The 17861-nt window shown below is 52.0% G+C and overlaps 2 protein-coding genes across 21 annotated transcripts in view; both read right to left on the reverse strand.

Moving 5' to 3' along the window:
• Nucleotides 1-510: 510 nt before the first annotated feature.
• On the reverse strand, nt 511-2298 carry Tmem52 (transmembrane protein 52). 5 transcript variants are annotated; one of them, XM_040734944.1, is made up of 5 exons: nt 2118-2298; nt 1982-2025; nt 1807-1857; nt 1201-1379; nt 511-1105 (listed from the first exon to the last, which is right to left on the reverse strand). In XM_040734944.1, the coding sequence occupies exons 1-5, from the start codon at nt 2181-2183 to the stop codon at nt 846-848; spliced, it is 600 nt and encodes a 199-aa protein (XP_040590878.1). In that variant the 5' UTR covers nt 2184-2298; the 3' UTR covers nt 511-845. The 5 variants fall into 5 exon arrangements, with proteins under 5 accessions (XP_040590878.1, XP_040590880.1, XP_040590877.1 ...); XM_040734946.1 differs by having other exon boundaries at nt 1807-1839; nt 2118-2296; XM_040734943.1 differs by having other exon boundaries at nt 1798-1857; nt 2118-2293.
• A 1835-nt stretch (nt 2299-4133) lies between these two features.
• Cfap74 (cilia and flagella associated protein 74) overlaps nt 4134-17861 on the reverse strand; it is a 51915-nt gene continuing 38187 nt past the window's right edge. For 3 of the 16 annotated variants that reach the window (XM_040734930.1, XM_040734929.1, XM_040734937.1), the window contains 16 exons: nt 17046-17133; nt 16004-16177; nt 15383-15516; nt 10419-10695; nt 8940-9038; nt 8699-8835; nt 7997-8131; nt 7763-7872; nt 7546-7601; nt 7318-7437; nt 6902-7057; nt 5873-6352; nt 5517-5649; nt 5066-5196; nt 4717-4851; nt 4134-4604 (listed from right to left, as the gene is read on the reverse strand). In XM_040734930.1, coding sequence (XP_040590864.1) covers nt 4503-4604; nt 4717-4851; nt 5066-5196; nt 5517-5649; nt 5873-6352; nt 6902-7057; nt 7318-7437; nt 7546-7601; nt 7763-7872; nt 7997-8131; nt 8699-8835; nt 8940-9038; nt 10419-10695; nt 15383-15516; nt 16004-16177; nt 17046-17133 — 2467 coding nt within the window. In that variant the 3' untranslated portion in view covers nt 4134-4502. Of the gene's footprint in view, nt 4605-4716; nt 4871-5065; nt 5197-5516; nt 6353-6901; nt 7058-7317; nt 7445-7526; nt 7602-7762; nt 7873-7996; nt 8198-8698; nt 8836-8939; nt 9039-10418; nt 10696-15382; nt 15517-16003; nt 16178-17045; nt 17134-17861 lie in introns of those variants that run through there. The other 13 variants (XM_040734935.1, XM_040734934.1, XM_040734933.1 and 10 more) reach the window with 13 other exon arrangements.

Genomic DNA, 17861 nt, shown 5'->3' on the forward strand with positions numbered 1-17861 from the left:
AAGGGAGACTGACGAGGGTGGGGATGGAACTGTTGACTATGAAGGTGAGGAATAGAGGAGCCTGGGAACCAACTCTCAGGGTGGGAGAAGGCTGCTAACCTGTCCGTCTACCCTCAGCGTTTACAGCCAGATGGCAGGAGAGTACTTCAGGTTGGCCCAGTAATTTAGCTGCTGTGACTGTGGATGTCAGCCCAGGGAATCCGTTGCCCACTGTCACCCTCCCTGCCCATGGCTCTGCATCAAATGAATGTTCCATCCAGACTCTGCTGCTTTTCACTGTGCTAAAGATATTTGGGGCAGTTCTGGACACACAATTCAGACCATTTCTCTCTGACCTTGGCCTTTCCCACTGTCCAGATCTGGGCTCTGAACACCAGCAGGAAGAGTATATAAATGGACCCCTCACCCCCCTGACGCCACTAGTCCTGTCTGCCTACACTGGGGTGGCTACCTAAGTCTTCCTGGAGACCCTGGGAGGGGGCACTAGAGCTCTTTCCATAAAGGCAGAGACCATGTTCACATAAACTTTATTCTCTTTCAGAGGACTGACTTGCCAGTGGGGGGCTTGAGCTCTCAAGGTTCAGGCCCCTCTGGGCTGAGGGTCTGCTGGACCCCAGATGGGTGAGAGGGGTAAGGAGGAGGAGGGGCCAATACAGGGCAGGCTGGCTGGCCGGGCATTGCATAGCAATAAGGCCGAGTCTGCAGCAATGTGCTGGATGGCTGGCCTTCCCAGGGGAAGGATGGCACAGGTTGGGGGGTCCTTGGTTCTAAGTGCCAGAATCCAGGCTGTGATTTAATGGCTCCAGAAGAAAGAACTCCTACCCTTTTCAAAGGGGGGGGCACAACTAGGGCTGCTGGGCACTGGGGCCTGGCTCTTGGGGCCCTGGAGAAGTCTCTGACCCCAAGACCTCAGGCAGAGAGTTGGGTTTCTGGGAGCGAGTCACTGCTTCTTCTCTGGTTTTCGTCATCTTCACAGCCTCCTCATAGGAGGGTGGCAGCTCAGAGGCACACAGGCTGTAGGTGGGAGGGACCATGGATTCAGGGTCTGGCTCCCCAAAGGACAGAGGCAACCACATGCCCAGTGGGTACTGCACAGAGCTGTAGGCTGCAGGGAACAAGAGTGGGGTTTGTGGCGACGGCTCGGCATTCACACCAGTGCCCACCGCCCCCTCGTTAGCTAGTGGGTCTCCAGACACTCACAGGTCACGGTGCTGTGTGTGGGGCTGTCACTGTCCACAGGGGCGGCTGTCAGGTCGCAGGGCTGCCATGCTGGTGGCATATGTGTCTGGGTGTGTGGCTGCTTCCTGAGGCAGCAGAACCGTACACAACTGGCAGTGACCCCACACAGAAGCATCAGGAGTATGGCAAGCAGGATAAGCCTGGCAGAGAAGAGTAAGGATCTATTGCACACCTGCGCCCTGGGGCCAGTCATGCCCAACCACCCAAGACAGGACGACAAGGCAGGTGAAAAGAGAGCAAGGGATGTCTCTCCATGCCAGAAACTTCTTTGACTGGATCCAGGCCTGAGGAGCAGCCTGCCCTGGCTGGCTATCTAGGGCTGGCCAGAGATGTCCTTGGGTCTATTCCCAGGACACACTGTCCCCAACCAACTGCACAATCCTTGTGCCTTCTGCCGACTATAATCAGGTCTTGCTTCCAAGGCTGACTGGGGCTTAAGAGCTCAGTGTCCAGGGAGTTGGGGGCAGTAGATGGAAGGGGTTTTTGGCCGGCCTAAGTCTAGGCCTACCTTCAGAGGAACCGTCGGACCAAAGGTTTGGCACCTCGGCTTCCACTTACCCCACATACCATAGGCTGCTCCAGCGGGCCTGGGGCGGGCACCTGCGGGGACAGCGGCACCTGGAGCAGGTGGGGGCTAGCTCACTCCACCGCTCCAGCCTTTCCCAGGGCACCAGTCAGGCTCTGCCTCTCCAAGCCCTCTCCCGCCCTCCTACCCCCACCCTCGCGGTCCCCAGCTACTTACTGGTCCGAGAGGTCACAGTTGCCGTCCGCAGAACCCAGCGTCACCTGTGGGGATAAGGGTGAGCCTGAGCGGGGCGGGGCCGAGCTCAGGGCCGCCCCACTTGCCATACACCCGCCGCAGGCGCGGCCCAACCCACCTGCGACAGCGGCAGGAGAGGCAACAGCAGCAAGAGCCCTTGTGTGACTGGCGGCCCAGGGGCCATGTTCCGCAGACACAGCGGAGCTCCGTCCAGCGTCCGCTCAGCTTTATGAGGCCCCGCCCCTGGGGCTTGTCAGCTGAAGGTCCAGGATCACGCCCACCTTGGTATGCTTCCCTACTTGCTCCCTGCCCTTCATTTTTCTGTCCCTAGGGGTTATCATCTCGGTTTGAAAGAGCGCGCACGCGCGCGCGTGTACACACACAAACACACACACACACACAACACACACAACACACACACACACACACACACACACACACACACACACCCCTGCCTCCAAGGACCAAGATCCTCGGGTGAGCCCTAGGAGGGGATAGAGACTGACATCTCTCACCCAGCCATCCCCGCTCACAAACCAAGTCTCCTGAAACTTGTGGGCCGCACTGGGTTGTGACCTCTCAGGACAAGTAGAATCCACACTCATACTCCATGACCCTCTAGGTAAGAGGGGTGGGGCTTACACTGTTAATAAGCTGGGGCTTTAGCCTTCCAAACCACCATTCAAGGACATTCGCTATGCATCCCCCATGTGGATACATTTGGGAGGAACGGTTGGTCCATTTGGCTTGGAGGCAGCGCCTGGCTCTGGGCTGTGGAGGTTCTGCAGACAGTGGCCGCTTCTTCCTGGAGGGTCTTATTAATCTGTCTCCCTCCAGGCTAGCTGCCCTGCCTGGCTGCTCTGCCTTCCACTGCTAGGGAACTAGTAGAACACTAGTGACCAGGTTGCAGGAGCGTTGTCAGCAGAGCCAGGCTGATTCAGGAAGGGCAGGCTCTGTCCACAGCTGTCCTGTGCACTTAGACCCTGTGCCTTGCCTCTCAAGGGCCCTGTCTGGCTGCCAGGATGATCAACTTGTCTCCTGCCTTGCTTCCATCCTTTGCTCTGCTTTTTGGCTGTGCTTGGTGCTGGAGGGCCAGCGCCAGAATAGGAAGAAAGTGGATGTCAAAAGTGTAGCCTGAAGCCCAGATCAGAGCCTGGGGTTCAGAAAAGAGAGGAGGGCCTGGGCAGGATAACCATGTCTGGGTTCAGAAGGAACTGGCTTTTCCTAGAGCATGTCCTCACGAATCCCAGACTGGTCCGGTGGACCTGCTTTTGCCACCCTTCAGACCTGGAAACATGTCAAGGGTTTGAGGCCATGAGTGGTCAGCTCCAGTCAGGGCAGCTGCTGTAAGGTCAATGTCTCTGGTTCACTTAGGGGGCAATGTCAGGCTCCAAGGTGTCAAGGGCACTAAGGACAGCAGTGAGAGCAGTGTTCAGGAGAGCACTCAGATAGATGCCACCGGCCCCCATCACCCAGCCAGGCCTAGGAAGGCTGACAAGGCTTGTCCCCACTGGGTGGCCAAGTAGGTATGCTGCACTGATAGGAGGGCAGGCTGGACGGAAAGCAGCCACCAAGCCGTACTTCAGAGGGCAAGCGCTGGTGCAGTGTTGGAATAGGAGTAGAGCTGAGTGGGTTAGGGCCCAGAAAGCAAGATCCAGTCTTTTCAGACAAGTGCAAACTGAAGCCCACGAGCTGCCCCTGCCTCTTTGCACCTGGCCCACCCCTTGGTTGGGATCGTCTGGGTTCCTGGGACGTGGGGGGAGCTGAGAGACTTAAGTGACCATCTCTGGACTTTGGAACCTCTGGACCTCCTCCTACGCCTCCCTGCACCTTTCCGGGTCTGGACTAGACTCAACCCTGGCTCTGCACCCTCAGCACCCTGTACCGCATGCCGCTGCCCTTGGATTGTATAGATTCGGAGGGATCGTCTGGTATTTGAGTCAGGGTGAACCCCCTCTGGTTATCTGGCAAGATTTCTCCCTCTGGGAGGTTCTTTCTAGGCAGAACATTGCCTTATGGGTTGGGGTCTGCGTGGGGCAGTGTGGCTCAGGCTTTTCTCCAGACTCTCCTCCTGCCTTACTTTGTGTTTAGCCAGCTCCCCAACCCCCCCACCCCATCACTGCACACTTGTGTGTTGGTTCTTAGAGTTTATTGACAGGCCTGTGATATCTCCCGGGATCTCCAAAGCCTGAAGAGGTGCTGGGAGGTTTGGGATCCAGGGTTAGGGGTGGTGCATCTAGGAGTAGGCTGTGTGTGGTGAGTTGGATGGATTACTATTTCTTGGTTTGAGGTGGGCGGGGTCTTGGTTTGCTCCCAGGGTAGCAGGAAGTAGCCATGTCTGCAGGGCTGGGGAGCCCTGGCTCTGGGACTATTCATTAGAACCTGCCCAGCAGGGGATGCCCAGGTTCCGGGCCTAAGGGAATGTGTTGGCTTGACCCACAGCCTGGGAAGGGATTCAAGAGTGGATAGGAAAGTCCAAGAGGCTCTGTAGTTTCCTGTGACCTCAGACCCCAGCCACCACGTGGGCCACAAAGATGACTTTGTAGGTTTCCTTTACATCCCCCCGGAGCAGCAGCAGGGTTGACACCATGAGTGGATGGTCTGGCTGGAAGAAGAAGCTCCTTAGTAGGCTTTTCAGACAAAACATCTGCTCATCCCCCATGCTTCACCTACTTCAACACCCCCCTCCCTGCCCAGCCTGGGGTCCCAGCACCTACATCAAAGTCAGCAGGCGGTACCCAGGAGATGCTGATGGTTTTGGTCTGACCGCGCTCCACAGAACCCCTGCAAGGCTCGATGGAGAAGCCCTTGTGCTGAAGCCATGTAATACCGTCCAGGTTGAACTCCACAGTCTGTGAGGCATCGATACTACTGGAGGTTAGAGGGTCAGGAACTCTCGGGAGGCAGAAGGACTAGAGGGCTGGGGGTGCCCAGCTTTATCTAACCCTTCAACTTTGACCAGGGTTGCCACCCCACATCTGATGCAAAAATCTTACATAAGGTCAGGAGAGGTCAGGGAGGCCAACGAGGTTTCTGGGGCTTAACTCAAGCTAGGGTTGTAATCACCTTCCTTGGGGATGGCTGGGTAGTCCGGATACAGCCCACTTGCAGCTCTCGGGTGGCAGGTGTGGTTGGCATGTCTGTGTCAAACTGGACATAGTTCAAAGTCACCAGAATGGGCTTTATCTCCTCGGCTTCTGGGGGAGAGGGTGGAGATCTGGCTGAAAAGTGGCTAGATGGAGGATGTGGCCTGGGAGTGAGGAGAGCTGCCCAGGGTCAGGCAGCACCACGGAAGTGGAGGGTGAAGTTGGACCTCCCCCCAACCCCCAGAGCAATCGACTTGGTAGAGCTCATCCTTCTTGGTTCTGGGGCTGATGGACTGCAAATCTGCCCTTCCCCAATGGGCCTTAGTATGCCCACCTGCCGGCTTGGGGTGCGAGAGTATCCTCTCACTGCTCCCTGAGGTTACCCCTGCCTTCCCTTTCCCTGAGACAGAAATCACATGGTGGGGGCTCACCTTCTCTGTGTTCTGGGTCCAAGGTAGGGATCACTGCCAGGCTCTCCACAGGCACATCCAGTGGGTCTCCTCCCTCCACAAACATCATGTGCTCACGGGCAGCACCCTTCAGGAGGATCTGGTGGGAGACTTTCTGGAGACAAGAAACATAGCAGCCTGCCCTGCAGCTTGACAATTGGGGACCGAGGCTGGTTCAGGGGCGGGGCCGGGAAAGCCAGGGATGCTGATATCTGTCTGACATCCTCCAACACAGGGCGCCACATAATGAAAGTCTCCAGGGAGGGGCAGATGAGGGACACACAGGGACCCCTCCAAGAGTGGGGTGGGGCCCGTGGGGGCCCAGCTACGATCTCCACCTTTTCAAAGAGCACCACTTGGAGCAGGTCAGAGAAGTAGAGGCTCTCATGGTCTGGACTGAACGTGACAGTGAATTCTTGAGCCTTCCCAGGTAACATGAGTCCCTCGACCGGAACAACACTGAATACGCTCTGGCCATTGTGGTTCTGTGTGCCTGTGGGTAGGGCAGGGGTTATCATCAATGCTACCAGTCCTGCTCCACTGAGCTCATGCCCCTCTGCGTTCCCTTTTGCCCAGTCTCTGCATGATCTGCCTTGCCCTACTCCACCCTGCGTAGTGCCCTCATTCCCCAGCACATACCTCCTCGTGGTTCTGTGTCCCTGTGGCTCCTGGCAGTGTGTTAACTCACCAACAATTTCAGTCCTCTGCTCGTGGGAGGTAAGGAACTTTGGTAGCTGTTGCCGGGTCTCGGCTCTTTTTATGGAGAGGCTCTCCAGCCGCATCCAGAACTTAATGGGAAGCGAGGATTCATTCTGTAGCTACAAGAGCAAGATGTCACTCAACTAGCGTGCCCTGAGCTGCCCTACGCCTGTAGTCAGTGTCCCTGACTAGGTTGCCTGCTGCTGGATCACACTTGATGGGGTGGCCACATTATGCCCCCAAGCCCTTTCTCAGGGTATCACCAACAGTAACCACGGTAGCAGTGTTTGGGACTGTTGGTATTCAGTAACTCATCTCACATTGGCCTTTTCCGAGGCTGCCTGGCAGCATGCTTCCCTGCTGGCTCTCTGCCTGTGGGCTGTCTTTCAGAGCTCCTCTTTTTTTTTTTTTTTTTTTGGTTTTTTCGAGACAGGGTTTCTCTGTGGCTTTGGAGGCTGTCCTGGAACTTGCTTGGTAGTCCAGGCTGGTCTCGAACTTACAGAGATCCGCCTGCCTCTGCCTCCCGAGTGCTGGGATTAAAGGCGTGCGCCACCAACACCTGGCTTTTTTTTTTTTTTTTTTTTTTTTTAGCTGGGTACTTCCAAATGCAGAGTTCACTGGCTCCAAGAAATCCTTTTTCAGGAGAATGGGACAAAAGCTTAATTCACCTTAAAACTGGTCGAGACAGATTCTCTGGCAAGCACGTAGCCCATGTTGAAGACATTGCCGTCAATGGAGCATGTAATCATGGATGCCACGCCTGTGCCCGTGAGGGTGAGCGGGAGAGTCCCTCTCTTGGTGATGATGTCCAGTGTTTCTTGAGCCTAAGGAGATCATGTGCTTTAGCACAGAGCAGACATGGGGGCTCCACCTGTAGCAGCTGGCTTATCGATAGCACTGCGCTCCTGAGATAGCCGCCTGGGGATCTTTGCCTCCATGGACTTGTTGACAGAAGGACAGGCTGCTTTCAGGCTCCAGGTGATCATCTGGGCCTGAGAACATAGCGGTGTCTGCTTTTGGCCAGACTATGGTCCTGTGGTGTGGGGATCTCAGGGCAGCAGCATTGCCTCGGGGCCACACTCACCAGTATGCTCTCCTGGGGCGAGAAGGACAGCACCAGGGTTTGTGTCTCGCCAGAGCATATCTTGTTGGAGGGGTTTAGCAGAACGAAGGGGCCATTGGGGTTCAGCAGTGAGAACTCCAACTAAGGACTGAGCATCAAGGATGAAGATAATATTTTGCAGGCTCTGCCCTGCGCCCCACTCCCATCTCCACACCTGGAAGCTGACTCACTGAGCATAGATAAGGATACAGTAAGGTCCTCAGGAGAAATGTTCTGGAGGCTGATCTTCTTTATGCTTCGATGCCCTAAAATGTGGCAAAGAGTCAAGTCACAGACCCTAGACCCCAAGGGGCACCTATTTTTACAGAGAAGTCAGGGAGCAGATGGTAACTGGAGTGGTCTTGGTACCCAGGGTAGAAGATATGCTCTCAGGAGTGAGGGCTGTCAGTACAGAATGAAGACTTACCCACAGCAATATCACCGAAGCTAAGGACTGGTCTGCCTTTGTTGGATGTCACCACAATGGATGGAGCCACTGCTGGGCACCATAGCTCCAGATATAGAGTATTATGGGGACTAGAGGCAGGACAAGGACAAATAAGGGCAGATTAGGGTGACCCTGTGTCCCCCAGGCCTCAGAGCTGACAAGCAGTAGAGGTTATGGCTGATCACACCCCATCCTGTCTCAAGGACCACACACCTGAAGCTCAGAGGTTCCAATGCCTTCCTGTCTTTGATGTCACCACTGGCAACGACACAGGGGACCACAAATCTGTAAAACTTCCCCTGGAAGGCTCTGGCCAAGGTTGCTTGTGCAGCTTGGTATTCACTGGAACTGGAATGAAGCCAACAGAGGACATTCATGCGTATTCCTCTAGGGCTCTGGGCTCAGGTGGACTCTCTGGGGAAGGTGAAAGCATTAAGAGGCAGAGCTCAGAGCCACCATGGGTTCTGTCTGACAGACTGACTTTCCCACCCTCCTCTGCCTCCTGCAGTGACCTTCCTCCCCACTGCAGACGCTGGTCATCCACAGACAGGGAGTAAAGGTCTTTGTCACTACAGAGCCATATTCCTGGGTCCACAGGGGCAAGCCCTGGGCTGGAAAGTGGCCCAACCCATCAGAGCTTTCTTGGGCTCATTTGTTCATTGGGGAGGCTGGAGTCAGACCATGGAGTAATCTGTTCAGAGGGATACCAGGCTCACGGTAATAACTAAGGAGCAGATGCCTCGTTGGGTCCAACTATTTCTGAAGCCAGTCGGTCTTGGACCTGCAGACACACAAGCCAGTGAGGCTGTGCTCCAGGGAATGTGTGGGAAAACCTCTACTGAGCAGGGTGGGCTTCATCGGATCAGGGGAGGCCTGATGAGATGCAGATTGATTGGGAAGATCCCTTCATCCTACCTAGCTGTGACTTCCTGCCTCTGCAGCTCTGTAGAATGGAGAGTGGAGGCCCGGGTCAGTCGGTCCCGGTTGTGAGTCCGCATCACAGGCATAGACTGTTTCCACATTTCCTTCCTTTGGGCTGTTTCCTTTCGGAACTATAAGCACAAGCAGATGTTCAGAAGCCACCACAGAGGCTCAGTCCTCTGCATGGCAGGTGTTACACTGCACCCCTGCCCCAGGCTCTAAACACCTCACTCACCTGTTTGCTCTCCATTTCCTTGTTCAGGATCTGAGCGGCTTCCCCGAGGATCATCTCACGTGGCAGTACAGGTTGGAAGGCCACTTGGATCAGACACCTCTGCGGAGAGAGACACTAGGACTGCCAACCCCACCCCCTCCCACCCCATCCCCACCAGAAGCTCAGAGGGCAAAGGTGGCCCTGGTGGTTCTCCCTCCTCCCACGGTGGCCTGTGCTATATTTCTACTGCCACCTCTCTCTCTCTCTCTCTCTCTCTCTCTCTCTCTTTCTCTCTCTCTGAAGCCAGTCGGTCTTGGACCTGCAGACACACAAGCCAGTGAGGCTGTGCTCCAGGGAATGTCTCTCTCTCTCTCTCTCTCTCTCTCTTTCTGTCTCCTTCCTTCCCTCCCCTCTCTCTCCTTCCTTCCTTCCTTCCCTCCCTCCCTCCCCTCCCTCCTTCTCCCTTTCCCTCTCTCTCTCCCTCTCCCTTTCCCTCTCTCTCTCCCTCTCCCTTTCCCTCTTTCTCTCCTTCTCCCTCCCTCCCTCCCTCCCTCCCTCTCTCTCTCTCTCTCTCTCTCTCTCTCTCTCTCTCTCTCTCTCTCTCTCTCTCTCTCTCCCTCTCTCTCTCTCCCTCTCCCTCTCTCTCTGGGGTTTTTCAAGATAGAGTCTCCCTGTGAAGCCCTGGCCGTCCTAGCACTCTCTCTGTAGACCAGGCTAACCTTGAACTCACAGAGATCTGTTTGCCTTTGCCTCTCAAAAGGCATGTGCCACCAAGATTGACTGAGTTTCTCTTAAAGTTGCTTTTTTTTTTTTTTTTACATTTTAACCTAGATATTCCCTTCCAGGAAGGCTCTCCCTGATCACTGCTCTAGGAAGCTGGGGTGGACTTCAGGCCAGGTATGTTGGGGGTCTGTTAACTGGAGGTGCTGAGAGCAGGGTTCTGAATGGGTCAGAACCTCACCAGACTAGAGTAAGAAATGAACCTGGGAACACGGAGCCCTTCCCCATCTGCAGCAAGTCCCCATGGGACATCTCTCAGGAAAGATTCCATGGTGACTTGCTGACCAGGACAGGGGTGGGGGTGGGGGGGAGAAGTGCGGGGGACAGGGGGTGAAATGATGGTTAAGAAGAGGAAGAAAGGACAGAGGAGGAAAAGAGCGAACGGGGAAGGGAGAGGGGAGAAAAAGGGAGAGAAGACAGAGAAAAGGGAGAGTTGAAGGAAAATAGAACCACGCACTGACATAACTCAGTGAGAGATGAGAATCAGTAGCATGGACTGGATCAACTGCCTCGCAGAGCTCTCAGCCTCTCTGCTCAGGTGAGGCCAAGGGCACCGTGTCTGCCTCCCGCTGCTCACTTCCAGGGCTCATACCCTTGGCCTAGTTCTGGTTCAGTACCTGTGGCTAAGGTGTGCCAAGCCAGGTACCCTGGAGAGTGGCCTGGAAGCCCCACCCCGGAAGCCCCATCCCCTCCTAGCCTGTCAGTGGGGCCCACGCTCACCTTTCCTGGTAACACAGTCCCCACAGATGGTGAGATAGTGATGGGCAAATTAGGGGGCAGCAAGAACTCAAAGGATGTTGGTCCCACTGGGGCGGCTTCCTCTGACCCGATTCGAGGCAAGGAGTGGATCAATTTGTTCATGCTCAGGTGAGAATTGATGACATACAGCGTGGACACGGTGGTGCCATACAGGGCCGTGGCTGAGAACTTGATCTGGTAGTGGGACAGCTCTAGGGGTGGGTGGACACCTATTGCTTGGCAAGACAGCTTGAAGCACCTGAAAACAGCCAGTGAGGGTGGCGTTCATTTTATGCCATGGCATCCGTGGCCTCTCAAGAACCCTGAGTGGAGGAGACGCAGCTCCCCACATGCCAACAGTGATGGACAGGTCTGTTGAGCTGATGATGCCCCAGGTACCCAAGACTTATTCCCGCAATCATCACAGTTGTCTACAACCTGGTTAACCAATGTGGGGGAAATGCATAAACAAGATTATATAAACAAAGTAAAAAACTTGTAAGTTGCTTTAAAAACGAGGGTTGCAGGGCTAAGAGTGGTTTGGAGCAGCGGTTCTCAACCCTCCTAATGCAGCGGCCCTTTAATACAGTTCCTCATGTTGTGGTGACCCCCAACCATAAAATTATTTTCACTGCTACTTCATAACTGTGATTTTGCTACTGTTATGGATTGTAATATAAACATTTTGTATGCAATCTCTCCCCAAAGGAATCTCGACCCCACAGATTGAGACCCACTATCTTAGAGGTTAAGAGCACTGGCTGTTCTTGCTGATGACCCAGATTCAGTTCTAAGCATCCACATGGGGCCTTAAACCACCTGTAACTTCAGTTCAAGGGGAGCAAAGTCCTCTTTCGACCTCTGTAGGCACCTGTATGTACATAGTGCATATTCAAACAAGCAAGCAACCCATATACATGCAAATAAATCATGTTTTGTGTTTTTTGAGACAGGGTTTCTCTGTGTAACAGCCCTGGCTATCCTGGAACTTGCCTTGTAAACCAGACTGGCTTTGAACCAGGAGAGCCGCCTGCCTTTGCCTCCCATGTGCTGGGATTAAAGTCATGTGCCACCACTGCTTGGCTAAAAATAAACATTTTTAAGAAAAGAAAAATGTAGTAAAAGGGGTTGATTTCTGGCCTATTGCATTAAATATTTATTGGCCTTTGATATTTATTTACCCTCCTTTCCCCACCTCCTGAGTGCTGGAATATCAGGCGTGTTTCACCAAGTCTTATTTATGGGGTGATGGGTATTGAGTTTTAATTCTAGCCCCAGGTAGTTGGTGATTTTAACCCCTGAAAGCTTTACATTCTACGCTTTCCCTGAACTCCTATGTTCCCTAGGCTCTCCTCATCAACTCTCCTCATCAACTTTTATCTTTTCTTTTTCCTGTGCTGAGGATTGAATCTAAGTCCTCTTGCCTGCTAGGAAAGAGCTCCGTTGTTCAGTTTCACGCTGCGCTCATTACATGTATTGCTTTAAGGGTTTATCTGCTGTGGAATAATCCTCTGTACACTGTGGATATGTATTACTCTCATTGGTTAATGATGAACTGACTGGCTGGCAGCCGGGCAGGAAGTGTAGGTGGGACAACAAACTAAGGATGCTGGGATGAGGAAGAGCAGAGTCAGTGGAGTCACCAGGAGACACAGAGGGAGCCAAGACATGCTGGAGGCCAGGTAAAGCCACGAGTCATGCAGCAATACGTGGATTAATAGGAATGGGTCAATCTAAGTTGTAAGAGTTAGTTAGTAATACGCCTGGGCTATTGGCTGAACATTTATAATTAATATTAAGCCTCAATCTGTTTGTGGGTGGGAAGAAACATCCACCTACATTTATTTATGTATTTATTTATTTATTTATTTATTGGGACAGGGTTTCTCTGTGTAGCCCTGGCTATCCTGGAACTCACTATGTAGACAAGGCTGCCCTTGAACCCACAGATCCGCCTGCCTCTGCACCCCAAGTCCTGGGATTAAAGGAGTGCTCCGCCACTGCATGTCTTCAAAGGTTTATTTTAAGTTTATGTGAGTGGGCATTTTGCCTGTGTGTCTGTGCACCACATGACTACAGTGTATCCAGCGTCCAAAGATGGCATAAAATTCCCTGGGATTGGGGTTGTAGACCGTTGTTTGCCACCATTTGGGTGCTAGAAATTGAGCCCTGGTCCTCTGGAGGAGCAGCCAGTGCTGTTAACTGCTGAGCTACCTCTCCAGCCCCATTACGTGTATTTTAATGCTTTAGACAAGGACATGGCTGATCCTATCAAATCTCACCTATAACAAAAAATGTGTTCAGGGGCTGGGGAGATGGCTCACTTGGTAATACCAACACTTGTCTTATAAGTACACTGACTCAACTTCAGTCCTGAGAACACACGTAAAAATCTGGGCACAGAGGCATATACCTACAATCCCCGCAGGTGTGAGATGCGAGGGGGAAACAACTCTTCAGAAGTTTGCTAGAGAGCTACCCTGGCCTGCTTGGCAAAGTTCCCAGCCTGTGAGCAACCTTGTCATAAAGAGATAGTGGAAGATGCCTGAGGAACAACACACACAGATCTCTGACTTCCACAGGTGCACACGCACATGCATGCCCACACAGACGCCCAATTGTGCATACAATCCCACCCCCACACACAGACACACTATGTTCAGATGTTCAAATATTCAAACATGTAAGTTAATGTTTTGGGGGTAGATGGATCATTATTAATATTTAGTTGAATGAACGCATAAATGTAACACGAATTCTAATTGGTCTTAACAATAAAAACTTGCAGTCAGACATTGAAGGGAGTGGGAGCTGAAAGATCAGAGAAGCAACCGGCCACTAGCTCCTACCTCTACCTCAGACCAAAGGGGCAATCCTGTCCTCAGACTGCCTTCTCAGACTGCATCTTCAGGCTGCCCAGACTGCCATGAGCTCCTGTCTCCTGCTTATAGTCCTCTCTCTGCTCAGCCATATGCCTTCCTGCCTCCACCTCCTTAGTGATGGGATCACCTTTGTGTGAGCTCTGTTTCCCTTGTAGACTTGATCGGTTTCATGTGTCCCAGGGTGGCCTGAACTATCAGATATCTGTCTGCTTCTGTCTCCCGAGTGCTGGGATTAAAGGTGTGCACCATCACGGCCTGGCCTCTGTGGCTAACTTGTGTGGCTAGCTTTGCACTCTGATCTTCTGGCAAGCTTTATTTGTTAGGTCATAAACAAAATATCACCACACATAGAGTATGACGATGACTAAATATAAAATGTAAAATTTCCTGAAATCTTTTCTTCTTATAAAGCCCAGGCTGGCCTGTAGCTCACTATATAGCCCTTGATGACCTCAAACTTGATCCTTCTGCCTCAGTTTCCTGAATGCTGCCATACCATACAGGCCTGTGCCACTACCTAAGTTAAAAGCTCTCTCTTCGGTTTGTGTGTGTATGATGCATGCATATGTGTGTACATATGATACATGTGTATGTATTGTGTAAGTGTGTGCTTACATGTGCTAACAGTGCAAGCAAGGGTAGAGGTCAGAGGGCAATTTTGGAAGTTGGTTCTTACCTTCTGCCTTGTTTTGAGGTACCATCTCTCTTTTTCATTTAAATTTTTTCCTTTATATTTATCTAGCGTGTTTGTATATGTGTGGCATGCATGTGTGTGGAGGTCTGAGGACAAATTGTGAATACCAGCTCTCTCCTTCTATCAGATTGCCAGGCGTGGTGATCCATTTTACCAGCCCAGAGGTCTCCCTGGTTTTGTTGTTGTTGTTCACTGCTGCATTTTGGGACAGCTGGCCCTTGAGTTTTCTACCTTCCAGTTTGTCACAAGAGCACTGTGTCCCAGATGCGTGTTACTGTGCTTTGTGTGGGTTCTAGGGATTCACACTCAGATCCTACCCTTCCGCAGCAAGTACTTTACCTGCCGAGTCATCCCCACAGCTCTCAACCCCTTTTTGTTTTGTTTTTGAGACAGGGTCTCACTGTGTAGCTTTGGCTGGCCAGGAATTTACTATATAGACCAGGATGGCTTCAAACTTACAGATATCTGCCCGCTGGGATTAAAGGCATGATCCCCCCCCGTACCTGGCTCAAATCTTGAAATTAGAAACGTGTGTGTACACTTGTGCACATGCTCAGTTGTATAAGTTTATGTGTACCGTGTGTGTGCAGGAGACCAAGGATGCCAGAGAAGGCATGATTGCCTGGAATTGGAGTTACAGATGGTTGTGAGCCACCATGTGGGTGCTGGGAACTGAGCTGATGTCCTCTGCAAGCACAGTAAGTGCTTTCACTGCTGAGCCATCTCTCTCATTCTAAGAAGGGGGTTTTGTTTGTTTGTTTTTATTTGTTTTGGGTTTCTGAGACAGGTTTCATGGGGCCCAAGCTGGCCTCAACCACATTACATGGCCAGATAACTTCCACTCTTACTCTGCAGCCTCTAACGCCCACGTGATGGTATTGCAGGCACTTACGCCTCACCTGTCTCTTGTGATGCTTGGGGATCAAATTCAGGCCTTTAAGCATGGGGGGCAGCACTCTACCAATTGAGCTAAGCCCAAGATACCAACTGGCAAAGGCAAACGCACTGGAATAACACGACCTCCCAACAGAAACCCAGGAAGGCAGGGAATGACAATATTTCAAGCCTGGACAGTGAATCGTGTACATGAATACTTACACCAAGATACTTTGCACAGTGTGCTGACACGCCTGCAGATGCTCATGCTCACAATACTCACGCTCGTCAACTCGTGATTTCCTTATCTCCTCACATACAAGGGCAAGCGAGGCCAAAGTGGAAGGTCACGTGGACCTAAAACCTACCTATTCCTGGGTCTTGGGCTCCTGTTTACCACCAGGGCTTCCGCCCCATCCCTGAGGTCAGACTGGTGGGAATCTGAGGAAAGTACAGCACCGAGGTCACGCGTCTTCTCTGCCTAGCAGGCTTACCGGTTTATTTCGGATTTGCAGATCAGTTCAAATCTGTAGTCCTTGGCCTTCATGGGCCGGAAGATCACATCAAGTTGCAAGGTTTCCAGTGGCATGATCATTCCAAACCCATCATTGGGCTGAATGTCCACATACTGGGAAAGAGGGACAGAGTCAAAGTGAACACCACTTTGTAGAGTAGCTGGTAGGAAACTGTGTACCCTGTATGGGGAAGTGATATGTAAACATGCCAGTTTGAGAGCACACACGGAGGGTCTGAGAGTATGAGGGATGTGTGTGAGCGTGTGTGGGCACTCAACCTTACTAAGTATGAGGGTGTGTAAGTGGGATGTGCGGGGGGGTGGATAGGGACAGCCTAGGAAGGGCTGACAGCAGTCAGGCCTGGGCATACATACTCTTAGATTGTCCTATGGGGCTTGTCCAGGGGACTCGGGTAGGGAGAGAGTCTGGAAATTTTAGGTGTACCTTATAGTCAGAAAAATGAGAGGCCAGGAAGGGGGCATCAAGGACAAGGAGAGGGTCAACTGGGTGGGGTACAGGGCAGCACAGTTGCTGATGCCTGGGCCTGGAAAGCAGCTGTTATTCCTGCCCCACGTCCCCAGGGATGACCACAGCAGGTACCTTTGGAAGCCCGACGAACCCAAACTCCTGCGGCAGCAGGGAGAGGTTGCTGAGGCTGATCTCTGTCCTGATAGCCTCATAGATGGTACAGAAGCCAAAGTTTATCTCTACGGGGCTGATTTCCAAGTCCGAGGTGGTGACAACGGCTTGGACAGTGAACCCCACTGGTTTGATCTAAGGTGCAAAAGGCAAAGAACATTCCCAGCCACTGGAAGATTTCTGCAAAAGCCCCCAAATAATAGAAGGCGGTTCTGCGGCCTTGCGGCCAACACCACACTATTCCCATAACACGAGTTTCTCAACCAGACCATTGCGTAGTGTCTCCTAGTGAAGGAGCAGCACCCAAGCCACAATTCCATGGTAGAAGTTAGAGAGGGCATGCAGGCAGAAGTCTAAAGCATCAGTCAGATGTGGCAATGTGGCATGTGACTGTGTGGATATACTATTAATAAGCACATACATATGTGGACCCATGTAGACAGACGAGGATATAATACACATATCTATGTGTGTATGTGGTGCCTTCATCTGTGTATCTGTGTTCAACTGTGTAGGCATATTTCTTTTTTAATAATTTATTTGTATTTTATGTACATTGGTGTTTGAGGGTGTCAGATCCCCTGTAACAGGAGTTATAGATAGGTGTGAGCGTCCACGTGGGTGCCGGGAATTGAACCTGGGCCCTCTGGAAGAGCAGCCATTGCTCTTAACCTCTAAGCCATCTCTCCAGGCCCATCTCTTGTGTGCATGTATGTGTGGGTGAAGTATCGGAGCCAGCCTGCTTGGACCAGAGTATGAAGTTTCTTTCTGGCTCACAAGTGCCTCCTTTCTTTCATACTATGTCAGGGTTGTATGGATAGGAGGCAAAACTGCCTGTGTCAGGCCACTGGATAGCACCAGCTGGAAAGTGACATGGGTTCTGAAATTAGGGTTCTACCTCTTTAGGTCTTGTCATTGGGGATACAGGGTTTGGCCTCCCACAGCAGCCACCTGTTCCCTAGCAGTGCCTAGCACTCACTCCCAGAAAGTGTCCTGTACAGACCTGGTCAGCCACCCAGATTGTCATCGGAGCCTCCAGAACACGACTGTCCGGGTCAAAATACTTCCCTGCATCTTCTGGGAGGGAGTGTCTGCAAGAGGTAGGATCCACTTGAATATATTTTTCTCCTTTAAATTTTGTGCAATAAAACTGTTCTAAAATTGAAGGGCAAGTATGAATGAGAACATGGAATAATGACACATGTATGAATATGACATAAGGAAACCCATTGCTCTGTATACTAACTTTAATAAGTAAATGTCCTGCAATTAAATGGCCCACTAAATCAACTAATCAGGGCTCACAAGGGCTCACAGAGACTGAAACCAGCAAGCACAGGGCCTACACAAGTCTGTACCAGATCCTCTGTGTATATGTTATGGCTGATGGCTTGGTGTTCTTGTGGGACTCCTAACAGCAGGAGCTGGCGTATCCCTGACTCTTTGCCTGCTCTTGAGACTCTTTTTCTCCTATTGGGTTTGTTAGGAATAAAGCATGTGGAGACCCTTGGCGGGTTCCGTGGCAGGCAAGAGTGAACAAGGCGGAGGGACAAACATGCCAGGCAGACAGAGCTTAAGTGAGAAGTTTTATTAGAAAGGGAAGGGAGGGAGAAGGAAAGAGAAAAGATGTAAAGAGACACAGAGACAGAGAGAGGACAGAAGAGAAGAAGGAGGCAGGGAAAGTCCTATCTGCCCTAGGGGAACAGTGGGAAAGAGAGAAGAGAGCAAAAGTGGGCAGGAGTCTTTCCTTTAAAGGGGTCCTTTGCATTGCCAAGCGTTGGTGGCTCACACCTTTAATCCCAGTACTCGGAGGCAGAGG

Source organism: Mesocricetus auratus, unplaced genomic scaffold, assembly GCF_017639785.1.
Source record: "Mesocricetus auratus isolate SY011 unplaced genomic scaffold, BCM_Maur_2.0 Super-Scaffold_100042, whole genome shotgun sequence".
NCBI classification, from domain to species: Eukaryota; Metazoa; Chordata; class Mammalia; order Rodentia; family Cricetidae; genus Mesocricetus; species Mesocricetus auratus.